The 13584-nt window shown below is 45.7% G+C and overlaps 2 protein-coding genes across 2 annotated transcripts; both read right to left on the minus strand.

Annotated features, from left to right (window-relative positions):
* Positions 1-1637, minus strand: LOC136948968 (glutathione-specific gamma-glutamylcyclotransferase 1-like). The gene is made up of 3 exons (XM_067243133.1): positions 1247-1637; positions 1083-1118; positions 1-853 (listed from the first exon to the last, which is right to left on the minus strand). Exons 1-3 carry the CDS (start codon positions 1415-1417, stop codon positions 488-490), a joined length of 573 nt encoding a protein of 190 aa, XP_067099234.1. The 5' UTR covers positions 1418-1637; the 3' UTR covers positions 1-487.
* Positions 1638-3659: 2022 nt separating this feature from the next.
* LOC136949539 (delta-like protein 4) lies at positions 3660-10082 on the minus strand. Its single transcript, XM_067243859.1, has 11 exons — positions 9659-10082; positions 9297-9554; positions 9095-9152; positions 8233-8496; positions 7486-7546; positions 7235-7365; positions 6863-7032; positions 6316-6535; positions 5355-6093; positions 5099-5207; positions 3660-4982 (listed from the first exon to the last, which is right to left on the minus strand). The coding sequence occupies exons 1-11, from the start codon at positions 9710-9712 to the stop codon at positions 4977-4979; spliced, it is 2070 nt and encodes a 689-aa protein (XP_067099960.1). The 5' UTR covers positions 9713-10082; the 3' UTR covers positions 3660-4976.
* Positions 10083-13584: the final 3502 nt, after the last annotated feature.

Consider the following 13584-nt stretch of genomic DNA (forward strand, 5'->3'; position numbering starts at 1 on the left):
CCTGACGTCACAGCAGGTGTCCAGCCCGACGTCACAGCAGGTGTCCAGGCTGACGTCACAGCAGGTGTCCAGCCCGACGTCACAGCAGGTGTCCAGCCCGACGTCACAGCAGGTGTCCAGCCCGACGTCACAGCAGGTGTCCAGCCCGACGTCACAGCAGGTGTCCAGCCCGACGTCACAGCAGGTGTCCAGCCCGACGTCACAGCAGGTGTCCAGCCCGACGTCACAGCAGGTGTCCAGGCTGACGTCACAGCAGGTGTCCAGCCCGACGTCACAGCAGGTGTCCAGGCTGACGTCACAGCAGGTGTCCAGCCCGACGTCACAGCAGGTGTCCAGCCCGACGTCACAGCAGGTGTCCAGCCCGACGTCACAGCAGGTGTCCAGCCCGACGTCACAGCAGGTGTCCAGCCCGACGTCACAGCAGGTGTCCAGCCTGACGTCACAGCAGGTGTCCAGCCTGACGTCACAGCAGGTTGGTCTCTTCAGCTCAGAGCAGGAGGGCCAACGCCGCCGCCTCGATGGAGAACAGGTGATCGTCCTCCACCTCAGGACAGCACAGCCTCATGAACTCAGCCAGGCGGAGAAGGTACTCGATGTTGTGGCCCGTGTTGCCCCTGCTGGTGGCGATCTGGGCCGCGATTTCGGACGGGGTGGCGGGCCCAAGGTAGATGGGGTTGTCTGAGGTAGCGAGATACACCAAGGCCAGTATCTTACCCTGGCCCTTCTCTCTAGGAGAGAACTCCACCATCTTGGTGACGTAGCCACCTAGCACGGCCTCCCTCACATGGAGGTACTGCAGACCCTCCTCCACCTGGGAATCAGTGACCTCATACGCGACCCCCCAGGTGCACGCCTGTGGGGGACAGGAAGTAGACGTCAGAGATGTCTTTAGCAGTAGAGACAGAATTAACTCTGATCAAATATTGTACAAATTATGAATGAAACGTTGACTGATTTGATTTAAAATTTCATTTTGATCACTGCCTTGTTGCAAGAAAAAGGACTCAGTTCCTAGAAGCAGTCAGTGGTTTAATTAGCTTGAGGTTTAAATACTGAAAGTTGTTGTCAGACTGTCCACTTACATCATTATCCTCCACCAGAGTGACGACTCTTCCTGGCTGGAAAGAGAGAGCAGACATCGGTATAAACCTTAAAAACATCCAGAAACATTTCTCTCTCGCCTTAAACCAAAAATGTGGCAGCAGTTTGACCAACTGCAACCACATATTTAAAAGTAAAACCTTACCATGTCTTTGTCTCCTCGATGGAAATTATCTCCATGCCAGAAGCGCCTCTTATATCCCTTAATATAGCCGACTTTGCTCCTCATGAATTTGAAGTCTGGTTTCCAAACTAAAGAGCCATATCCGAAGATCCACAGGCTGCTTTTCTCTGCAATAATGTCCTGGAGCTTCATTGCGCTGCGGTTAGTTGACAGCCAGATGGGTGAGTTTTTGTGGGGCAACTCCGATTTTACTGATGATGGTCACTCTGCTTTCTTATGCATTCCAATGCACTCGACTTGGCACAATGTCTGGTTCTCTAGAAACCCCTATCTTCAAGCATAACTCCAGAATACTAAATCATACTCGTGCTTATTCTGTAGACGTCTTTCAGGACGGCTCGTTCTCTGTGCTCACAGGAGACTCAGGTCCTTTCAATGTCCCAGCTACTTTATCTCAGTGGTGCAGACACGTGTACTTGTTGTTTGGAACGCTACAGTACGGGATGTTCTTGGCCAATGATATCATAGAAGAGGCTGGTCTAGGTGTAACGCAACCAATCCCATCCCACTCGCGAGCATGGCAGTGCAGGAAAGCTGTCAGGCAACGATTTACAGTTTAGCTTGTTTTATTTGACTCGACAAAAACAGACATAGGCCCAACACACACACACACACAGACACACTCGCATGCAAGGTTTTAGTTAACGGGTTCGACGTGTTTCCAAAATGGTTTATTTATTACACGTAATTTTCACGCGATGATTGAACAAACATGATGTACCGATAATCACAGAGGAAGTCGTTTAATATATTTAAAACTTAGTGTAAAACTTAATACAGTCAGTGTTAGACATAGGAGTAGGTTTTGGTTTCGTTCAGTGTCTATTTTTCTATAAGAGCGTTTACTGTTTTGTTTTTTTTGCAAAAAGACGGCTCCCGTTATTTCCTTGAGTGTCTAACAGGCAAGGCCGTAATCTTAATATATATCCCCCCTAATATATTGATATAAAAATATAACAAAAAATATTTATGTGCTACGCTACGACAGGCAACCTGGCTACGGTCGTGCTAACAGGCAGTGGTATCTCAGTAGCAAATCAGATTAATTATATATAGCGGCATTAGCTTGACACATTACATCACGGTCGTTCTAAAGCTCATTACGTCTGCTCCTCTTTAGATGCATCTGGCTGTGATTGTGGCTGGACATCTTATAAACCAGTAAAAGCACGTTACTTTCCCTCTGACCTGTTAGACTACTTGATATTGTGTTGGGGAACACATTAGTTACAATATCAAACAATAACGGCCGAGAATTGTAAGAAAAAACTTCATGACATGATTTCAAAAAGCAGAATGACATGGCATGCGTTTAATAAAACTGCTTCATTATGATTTATGATTTCCAAACAATGGAGCATAGCCACTGTCAACATGTTTTTGTATTTGTGTGGTATGCAACATTACGTTTTAGTCTGTGTTATACTGAGGGCATCTCATGTATAATTTACTGCCCCCAAGTGTTAACTCTTGACTGTACAACATGGAGTGATTGGTACGGGACACATTTCTAATGTATTCCTCAGTGGCGAAAATCTGCTGTCAATTTTTGGGGGGCCAATTATATGACATTTTCTCAAAAACAATTCCTGAGGGGGACAACAAAATTACTGCTGTAACACAGCCCAAATTATAATATGTTAAATGAATATTATTAATATGATTTAAATGTCTTTATGTTTACAGTGATTTATTGGCGGGGACAAATCAAATTTTTCCCAGGATGGGGGGATCGTGTCCCCTGTTCCCCCCCGGGTTTCCGCCTATGGTGTTCCTGTACATTTCTTCTTGGATTCTCCGGAATTATCATATGTATTATTTAAAGGAAAAGATTAGAACCCTGGATGCAAATCCATAATGATTCTGATAACACACTTTTTGAGGCATTATGATATGTCGAATGTTGATAGCTGGCGCATTTTACATTTGAATCAGACAGGAAGCAGGAAATGATGTCACTTGGTCACAAACAGGATGCTTTGATTGTAACAATGAAAACGTGTGGCTTTGTGGTTGGTGTCCAAAAGCAAACAAGAATGTGGAAAGGACAAATGTTTAGGTGATATTGTTAGCAGAATAAATACAGATGAATGAGTGAGATTGAAGGGTAGGAATTGGGGAAGTTAGCATAGAAGTGACATCTTCAAAGTTGTCCTGGCAGGCTGGTCCCTGGCTGCTCGGGGCACACTCAGTCAGAAGACAGTGGTCTGAGGGGTGGAGGGAGGTTACATCCCTGGTTTAGAGAGATGTGGTACCTTACACTACACTCACCATGCTGTTCGGCCATAGCAATCCTCTGTAGATGTACAATAGTAAACAGGTGTCACTGCTAGACAGTGTTAGTTTCAAGAATGAATCGTTTTAACATACAGACTTTAATATATATCTTTTGTCTAAGCGGTAGCTTACACTACTGTCCACTGAATGATTGCAAGCACATTGATTTCACATCACAAAGACACATGCCTCTCAACACATGGGATGAAGGTGACTTCCACAGGATCATACATTATCCTGGGGTCAAGGGTTACGATACTCGTATGTTGCACCTAGACATTATCTAGACAATGAAGCCACTTCCACACCAGGTGATGAACTTCAGCTGAAGGTTCTTGGGTCATTCCAACATCTAGTCAGATTTATAGATATATATTTGACCACTCAACATCGCATGAGACCAACAAACAACAGTGTACCAGATATGTGTTCATTGTTTGAATCCAGGAAAAAAACAAGACCAACAACATTAAAAAATAAATTCAACTTCTTGGGCACCAAATTAAAAACACTGTACACTTCAGATGTCTAACCATATAAATATACATTATATACAAAATAATTTTATAAAACATAGAAAGATCAGTGCTTCATAATATTAAATATCTAGTGAAATGCTAATCTTAAAAATAACATTATTGGTTCAGTAATTTCGATTAAAGGCGTTCTTGGTGTTGTTTGTTATTGGGCAGTGTTGCATAATGACAAGTTAACAGAGCTTCATCTTGAATTATCTGGCACTGCACCAAGTATTGCATCAATTGTTCTATTTAACTCTTTTTATTAATTGTGCAAAGTTTTCAAGAAGAGACTGGGCTGTTTTGTAGTTGCTTGTAAGTCCATCCTTAAGGCTGTGTGATTTGGGCTTCATACATTCGTTATCCAAGTTAAAAAAAAAAGGTCATTTACAAATGGACAAAGTTCTAAAATGTTCCCCCCCAAAAATGAACCGTTTCCAGTAGTTTTCCCCACTTAACCAGGGTGGAATAATAATAGAAGCTCACTTCTGCTGGCTTAGTGGCGAGTAGTTGATTGGATGCTGCTCATGATCTCAATTATGCGTAGCGTCTTCAAACACAATCCTCTCGTTCTGCTGCAGAGCAGACAAGCATGAACACAGAGGCCTGTTTTCCAAACATGCACTTGGACTAAGTCTGTCAAGGGCTTGAACCTAATAATCACACCAAAGGTCAAACGTGCGAGTCTGTTTTGTGTATTATTTTTCAGTCTGTTTCATCCTTACATTCTAACGAAGGTTGGTAGGTCCTATTGCATTCATAGAGCTCACAGGCTCGGTCCAGTTATCAAGTTTTTCAAGAGCAGCAAATTGCAGTTAAATAAATCCCAGTCTTTCCACACCTGTAAACAGTGCAGAAGATATCCACTTTCTCGACAGAGCGATACCTTCCATGTATCATACCTGGGAGAGGGAGAGAACGAGACAGTTTTACACGGACGCATGCTGATTGATGTAATGGTACATGTTGTTGAAAGAAATATGCTCAGTGTTTGGTGAAAATGATACTGACAGCTTACCTCAGTTGCTATGACACACTCATTTTTCTCCTCAGCTATTACAAACACAGACTGGTACATTGAATCTCTCTGAGGACATATCGTTGATATTCTACACTGCAGCCTTTCACTGAAAATGAAAATACAACACGTCAGCATCCTAGAAGAAACTTGGCCAACGTCCATTTTGTTAATTGATGCTATACAAAATTCAACACGGTGTAAATGTCAGCCCTGGCACAGACAGTCTGTCTACAACTCTTCCCTGTCCTCTTACTTGTATATTCTGCCCAACGACATCTTCTCCTCTCTCGCCTTTTCACAGTTTTCATCTTTCTCTGCACTAAAATTGTCATCCTTGTACACCTTGGAGGTTGTGTAGTCCAGGTGATAGTTGACGTGTTTGTGGTTGAACTTCTCAGGAGGGCATTCCACCTCCAGGTCCACCTCCTTGTTGGTGTTCTTCACCTGGAGCGTAGGAAGGAGGACCTCATTCTGGAAGTCCGACAGGTTGTTCATGGTCTTGGCGTCGCGCTCCTTCTTCTTCTGCTGTTGGACGTGGCGCAGCCCCACAAGCACCATACCGAGCATGACCAGGAGGACCACCACCAGGCCCACGCCCAGACACACGGTGTCCCAGCGCAGCAGCTGCCTGGGCCCCGTGTCTGGGCTGGGGCTGGGGGTGATGACTAAAGGCACTTTGTAGTACTGGCACTGGGAGCCGCTGTAACGTGCGGGGCAGACGCAGGCTGCCGGCTGGCCTCTGGCTCCCCCGCTGCAGGTCCCTCCGTTCAGGCACGGCGCGGAGGCACAGCGGTCAGACACCCTGCTGCAGTCGCGGCCTGCGTACCCTGCCGGGCAGATGCAGGTGTGGTCGTTGATGCGGTCGACGCAGGTGGCTCCGTTGGCGCAGGGGTTACCGGCACACTCGTTGATGTTGATCTCGCAGCGCGGGCCGGTGAAACCAGAGATGCAGCTGCACTGGCGGATGTTACCGGAGATAACACAACGCCCTCCTGAGAAGGACAACACGTCTGTAAACACACTGCCTGCCACAGGGGAAGATAATCATCCCCAACGTTAAACACTTTGAGGCCCAGTGTCCCAGAAATGGATTGAGCCTAGTTAGACTAAAAATGTTTTCAATGGAGATCTTTATCGAATTGTACTTTAGGACTAGGCTTAATCCTTGTCTGGGAAACCAGGCCTAAAAGCACAGAGAAGAGACGTGCGTTTACCGTTTGTACAAGGCAGTGAGGTACATTTGTCCACTTTCTTCTCACAGTTGAGTCCGGTGAAGCCCCTGGGACAGTCACACAGGTAGCTGCGCCCGCTGTTTCTCTCCCTGCACTCCCCGTTATGGAAGCAGGGGGAGTCAGCGCAGGTCAGCACCCGGGTTTCACACTGCCTCCCCTCAAACCCTTGTGAGCACACACACCTGTAGCCCTTCTCCACGTCCTGGGGGTCAGAGAGTTACAGAGTTTATCACCTTGATCTGTCACAGGAAACAATCCCAGCAAAGGCCGCTGTATGTTTTTCTGCAAGGCACCTTGGGAAGATTTGCTAGCCAATGCCACATTCAGCTCATGCCCCCTCCGTATCGGTTCAAATGACAGCATATTTACAGGACAGTCTGGGAACTAGGTCAACAGTTCCTCTAAACGTTTATCTGTGGGTAACCTTTCCCTACTAAAGCATAGAGGTTTGGACAGATTGAGGGAAAAAAGACAAAAACAGGAAACCCGGTGCTGTGTGTTGTGGGAAACGACGGGCTTCCGGTCTCACCAGGCAGCGGCCTCCATTGTGGCAGGGTTTGCTGTCGCACTCCCTGACCTCCGTGTCACAGTTGACCCCTGTGAATGCCGGACGGCAGGTGCAGCTGTAGCTTCCTTGGCCCGTGTTCATACAGGTGGCGCCATTAGCACAGGGCTTGTGGTGGGTGCAGTAGTTCAGATCTGTTGACCGATGTTTGTATTTAAAACAATCCTCTGCTTTCTCTACCTTCCTCCAGTTCTAGGGTGTCTATAAACTGACTAGTTTTTCCCCCCTTTAATTATTTACACACTTCTCCCTTGTGTAATTTGACGGTTATTTGTTATTTATTTGTTGTTGATTTCTGCAGGTTTGGCGCTGGATGTGGGTTGTGATTGAGCTCACCTTGGTCGCACAGCAGGCCTCCCCAGCCCTCCTTACAGGTGCACTGCCAGGGCTGCACACAGGTGCCGTGTTTACAGGACGGATGCCGTTTACACTCATCACAGAATGTGCCCTGCCAGCCCTCTCTGCAGCTGTCAGACCAGAAAACAACACCTTAATGGCTGCTGCGCTAATGTTCACACTCACAAAAACGGACATTCAAGTACTGTGAGGGACATGGCTCCCGTCATGATGTGCGATGTTTCACTTACTTGCACTCCCCTGGCTGTGAGCAATTTCCATTCTTTGTGCTGCATCCCTCAAGGCAGACCGCTGCAATAATGACAATGTGTTAAAAGGTTTGCTTTTAAACGCAAACCTTTCATTACAAATCATTACATTGATTACGCCTATAATTTTTATTTGTCACCTTAAAAAAAAAAAAAAAAAAAACCTTCTTGTGAAATCTAACCTGTTACCTGGCCATTTCCAAAGAAGCCCTAATTTGCTGCGCCTGTGCGACATTGATTTAGCATGGTTACAAGACTAGTGTTTAACGGCTGGTTAGGGGGAGCAGATGCTGTGTTCTCTAAAGCGGACAGCTGCTTTCATTGTTATCGGTAGGCAGTTCGAACCCCGTTTGCAGCTGCTGTCCTCCCGTTCAACAATAGAGCCCGCAATTTAGTGGCGCGTGGCGGATAATAATGCCGCGATTAACCCGGCGCGTGCTGCTCCCACAGAAAGCAGGCCGGGATTATGATGCCCGCATGCGCACAGATATCTGACAAATCAAGAGTCTAGAGTTGGATTAGGTGAGTGCGATTTAAATGTGTCCCTTCACAATTACAAAATTACTGGCAAAGACCATTTCCAGTTTTTTTGGTCTTTTCTTTTTTTTCGGCAGGCATTGTCGACAAATGGTTTTTGACAATACTAGGACTAGACATTCTGTCACAAAACTCTTTAATAGACCTAACAAATGTAAAGAATAATTTCATATTTTCTCTCGGATTGCTTACGTTCTTCGCAGTATTCTCCCCTCCAGCCTTGCAGGCAGGATATTTGCCCTTCAGTGTTGCAGGTGTAGTGGCCAAAACGGTCGTCTCTCGGAACGCATATTTTGGAACAACTGTCCCCGTAGTAATTTTCTTTGCAGATGAACCGGTATGAGTACCTTAACTCCGTCTGCTTCCCACTCTGCACGCCTTGGGACCAATCCTGCCCCACTCCCAACTTTCTTTGCATGGCAAAATAATTTATCAATAAATCCGAGTTGGTGGTGTCTGTGAGGATTACAACAAAAACAAAATCAGCTTTTATTATTTTTGTGATTGAAAAGAGAACATTGTTGTCTTTACATATTGCTGTCAGACAAAAACATTCTACTGTATCAAGGCCTGCCTGCTATTCTTTCAAGTGGTTCAAGTGCGCTGTGCACTGCAATTGAAATGTCCCCTTCCTATATTTCAGAAAAACATGTTCAAGCCATTATTCTCCTTCCAAAGGACGGAACAGAAAAAGGTGTAAAATACAGGAAAGCCCGCCAGAGGATTTTGGCAAGGTCTAAATATCCTCACTTATGCCTGCTCACTTTCCCACGCCAAAAATAAACTAAAGGAAGTTCAATTGTGTTGGAGATAGAGTATGAAAAAATGATCTCTGGCATGCAACATCCTAACACATGACAAACCCATAATGTTTGCAATTCCAGGTGTATGTCAAAAGTTCGTACACATTTAGTCTGGCAAAAAAAAAGGTTGTGTGTGAATATTTTTATTTAATGATAGAATTATTTAGTGTGCGCCCTAATGCACGTGTGTTATTTAGTGTGCGCCCTAATGCACGTGTCTCCCCCTAGCGGTGTCCTTACTGACTTCTCACCTTCAGGTTGATCATCTGAGGGAGAATGCCAGGCTTCAATTATTAATGAAAACGCACCCTACGGAGAAAGAAACATATTATTATCATCGGCGTGCACTGTCTCATTATTAGTTATATAACACGCATGAAAGTTTAATGCGTCTGAACAATAAGCGCTTAATTGAGTGTTATCTTTTGGCACCAGCAAACTTGTGCGTCTTACCGGCCATGCGAAGTTGAGCGCCAGACGAATTGGTTCACTGAGCCCATCCCTCATTACGCCGAAGGAGTTGGTGCCCAGTACAGGTGTGATAGCTTGGCCGAAGATGCAGTCCCCAGGTGACACGACGTTCTGATAATTTTTCAAGCACACACGGAAAAAAGTCCTACAGGCAGGGCTGCAAGCAATTCCATTCGCCAGCAAACCTCTACTATTCTGAAACTGATGAAGATCAAGCTCGAATACACCAGATCCCCGAACCTAAAGAAATACAAACATTTAAATACATATGCAATACCATTTTCTTTTACAAACTTTTCATTATTTAATTGCCCAGGTATTCCATATTTCTGCAAAAATATTACCTGCGTAGATATGGCTATAATAATTGCGACGATAATGGAAAACCAAAGTGCCATTCTTCAGAGTTGCTGTGCGTATCCTTTCAAAAGTAACCTGTTCTCTCCAAACAGCTCCTATTCCAAGTGTTGATGGGGAATTCGATAAATGGAAAAGATAAATAAATATATCCTTATTCAAAAGCCTTTAGGACGAGACCCAGCTCCACGATTCCGTAACCAGCAGAAGTCGAAAAAACCTTGTTATCCAGTAATGCAGGTTAAACGCATAAAATTAACGTCAATATCCACAAATTAGTCATTCGTCTGTCTTTATGTTGGCCATCCATCCTGCCGGCGAAGTGTTTTTGTTTGGTGTTGTGTCGGTGCAAATGCGCTTCGACCATGTAGAAACGCACGTCTTTTGAAGCCAATAATGCCGTGTACATGTGGTAGTACATCAGTGACGGAGCATACTGTTTCTTAATGAACGGGAATTTGACGTCTCTCTCAGTTTATATACTTGAGTTGTCATTATGAATACTGTCAATCAGTAAACGCCGCCCCCTTTTTAGCGCAGCCTTGCAGCCAATCCCAGTTCTCTTGGTCCACCATCCCTTACAGAGAGAAAGAAGATTTATGACCGAAGCGTCTTAGTTTGTGGAACAACAACACATTTAATAACAGTGCTTTTTTTTCAGACAAACTTCCAAATAGACATATTAATAAATCGTTTTTCTGTTTCTTGAGTCCAACGCTTTCGCGCGTTTGTGTGCTCCAAAATCTCTAAATATCCTGTATGGGATTTGAAGTTTGCGTTGTTGTCCCTGGCAACAAATCTTGCAGGTATATCAAATAGTCTAAGAAGAAGATGAAACGTGATACATTTGCACATGCAGCTGTATATTAATGAGCCTTCAACGCTAATCGTAAAGCGTCAAAATCATTCATCTTTAGCCCCAGTTCTTATGGACATTTAGGGAAGTGTAAGTTGTTTATTACCCCGGTGAATTATTTAATAGATTAACAACGTGCCGGTTACGTCATAGTTTGAGGATAATGTTATAGGTGTATAGGCTATATCTCTGCAAGTTCCTTTGGAAGACAATACATGTAGTACAGCATTAATTTTTTTCGTTTGTGCATAATTTATTAGAGAGCTTCCATTTAGATAGCTAATTGTGGAAACTGTGGTTGATATATGGCATGTGTGTATCAACGAATCTCTCTGAACTGCATTGTTATTCAGCAATACTATGTAAAATAACTTCTCCTGTGTTTAAGATCAAATGTTTATTGTTAGAGGGAAACAGACAGGGAGTGAATGAGTAAATGTAAGTTGTTAAACAAATAATCGAAGGGCTCTATCTAGAGAACAGCTGAATCTAGAGAACATTCACACTGAGCTCTGGCATTGTTGGCCTTTATCACTCAGGGCGCAGTGCGCCCCTCCCTGGACGATTTACAGTGAGAGAGTGAGGGAACCGGACTCAGGAAACGTTCCCTCGCTAGATGAAGGTGTCTGGCTGTACAACTCTCCTGCAGAGATGACCTCATCTACACCACCCCCCACCTATGACTTATTGGTCTGAGGCATAGTCACTAGAAGGCAGAGACAATAGACTATTGAGTATTTTCTGTCTAAACAGCCGTGTGAGAAAGAGGCCCAGACATCTCCCATCTCCTCATGGATCAGAGGCCCTTTCTCACCATTCACCGGCCCGCACGGAGCCTGAGGAGGACTTGTGGCCAGTGATGGGCTGTGCACGGACAGATCCCTGCTCTGTGAGACACAAGCTCATGCTGGAGCTACAAAGGGGTTGGATTGGTTAAACTCACTCAGTATAAACCGCTCACCCACGCCATCAAAGTTCATCTCGTTTTCGGTGGTGTAGCTGGTGAGCGGCGTTTATAAAGGCGGTGGTCACTTTTGAAACTCAAGTCAGAGGACCTGAGTTCCAACCCCAGTATGGGCAAGACTGAGAGGAGGCCACAGGGACAAGCTACGCCCACACCTGCTCCACCTGCTCCACCCGCTCCACCTGCTAGACCTGCTCCACCTGCTCCACCTGCTAGACCTGCTCCACCCGCTCCACCTGCTCCACCCGCTACACCTGCTCCACCCGCTACACCTGCTCCACCTGCTAGACCTGCTACACCTGCTCAACCTGCTAGACCTGCTCCACCCGCTCCACCTGCTCCACCCGCTACATCTGCTCCACCTGCTCCACCCGCTACATCTGCTCCACCTGCTACACCTGCTCCACCTGCTCCACAGGCTCATGTCGTTGTGATCTGTTGCGGTGGATGTGCCTCCATCAGCCTGAAGACCTTTACAGGAGACGAGCTGTGGCACGGTGGTGGAACAGCCTCCGGAGGGACCCTCACACACACCAGACATCCGTCCACCTTCACAGGCTGTGGAGAGGGATGTGCTGTGGAGAGGGATGTGCTGTGGAGAGGGATGTGCTGTGGAGAGGGATGTGCTGTGGAGAGGGATGTGCTGTGGAGAGGGATGTGCTGTGGAGAGGGATGTGCTGTGGAGAGGGATGTGTTGTGGAGAGGGATGTGCTGTGGAGAGGGATGTGCTGTGGAGAGGGATGTGTTGTGGAGAGGGATGTGCTGTGGAGAGGGATGTGCTGTGGAGAGGGATGTGCTGTGGAGAGGGATGTGCTGTTAATATGACCTTAATAATTAATTAAATAATTTCTAATGATACTGGATTCATGAGATAGCATGTAGAGGCATCTTGTAGTACACACTCTGAATAATTCTGTTACACATTCTTAACTTCACCAAACCACTTTCTCCACCATTTTGTTAAAACTGTTGTCCCCATATTTATGTTTGTATTTTAAGATTTGAAAACCTGGCCTGAAATAATAAGGACATTTTATTCCCTGGCCTTCAGGTTATTTTACCCTCAGCCAATGCAAACAATACCCCAACATGCTTTTTTCTCCGATGCTGGTCTTGTGTCAACACAGGCTTGGAAACTAGACATAGGCTCTCCATAATTCCATCTGCAGACCTTTAGTGGACATCATTTGTCTTGGTGGCAGTGTTTTATAACGCTGCCTTCTGATTGTTTTGCTGCTTTTAAGCTTGCTTCCGAACACTCCCAAAAATAACATTTTGATCAGGAAACAAAAAGGTACGAAAAGCATATTTGGATTTGGGCTCCTGAGCTTTGCCAGTAAGTGTTGCTATTTTTGAGAATATTTTATGTAATTCTAAAGTAATATAAGGTACAGTAATGTAAGGTACAGTAATGTAAGGTACAGCATTCAGCATTCAGGTCGAGCTATGTCATGTTCTCTATGTCGAATGGAGAACTAATCAGGAAAAAACTTGTTTCCCACCCAAATCAACACTAAGACATGGTTATTTTGGTTTTGTCGCTTAGTACGTGCGATGCTGCCCTGTTCCGGCCCCTGCCCCTTCCCCCCCCTGTCCCCGGCCCTGTCCCTTCCCTACCCCTGTTCCTACCCCCGCCCCTGTCCCTGTCCCTGTCCCAACCCCTGCCCCCGTACCTGACCCTGTCCCCGACCCTGCCCCTTCCCCCCCCCTGTCCCCGCCCCTGTCCCTGCCCCTTCCCCACCACTGTCCCCGCCCCTACCCCGTCCCCACCTCCGCCTCTGCCTGGATCAGGAGCTGCTGCAGCCATCAGCAGACAGGCCGTCCTCACATCTGAAGACAGACTTCCTGAGATGTAAGACAAAACATTCTTATCAATCTTATCAATTCACAACAGCTGCAACCACACATGCATCCACACAGACATTTTAGTGGAGCGACCCACCAACCAATCGATGGAGCTAGTCATAGAGCTGCTGGTCGCAGCTAAAAACTAATATCACAACATTTGTAGGTGTAAATTAACTTGTTGTCCTCTTCTATAATGACAAGCACAAAAGAGGAGTATATTTAGAGCACCTGCTGTTGAGTTGTGG

Source organism: Osmerus mordax, chromosome 9, assembly GCF_038355195.1.
Source record: "Osmerus mordax isolate fOsmMor3 chromosome 9, fOsmMor3.pri, whole genome shotgun sequence".
Taxonomy (NCBI): Eukaryota; Metazoa; Chordata; class Actinopteri; order Osmeriformes; family Osmeridae; genus Osmerus; species Osmerus mordax.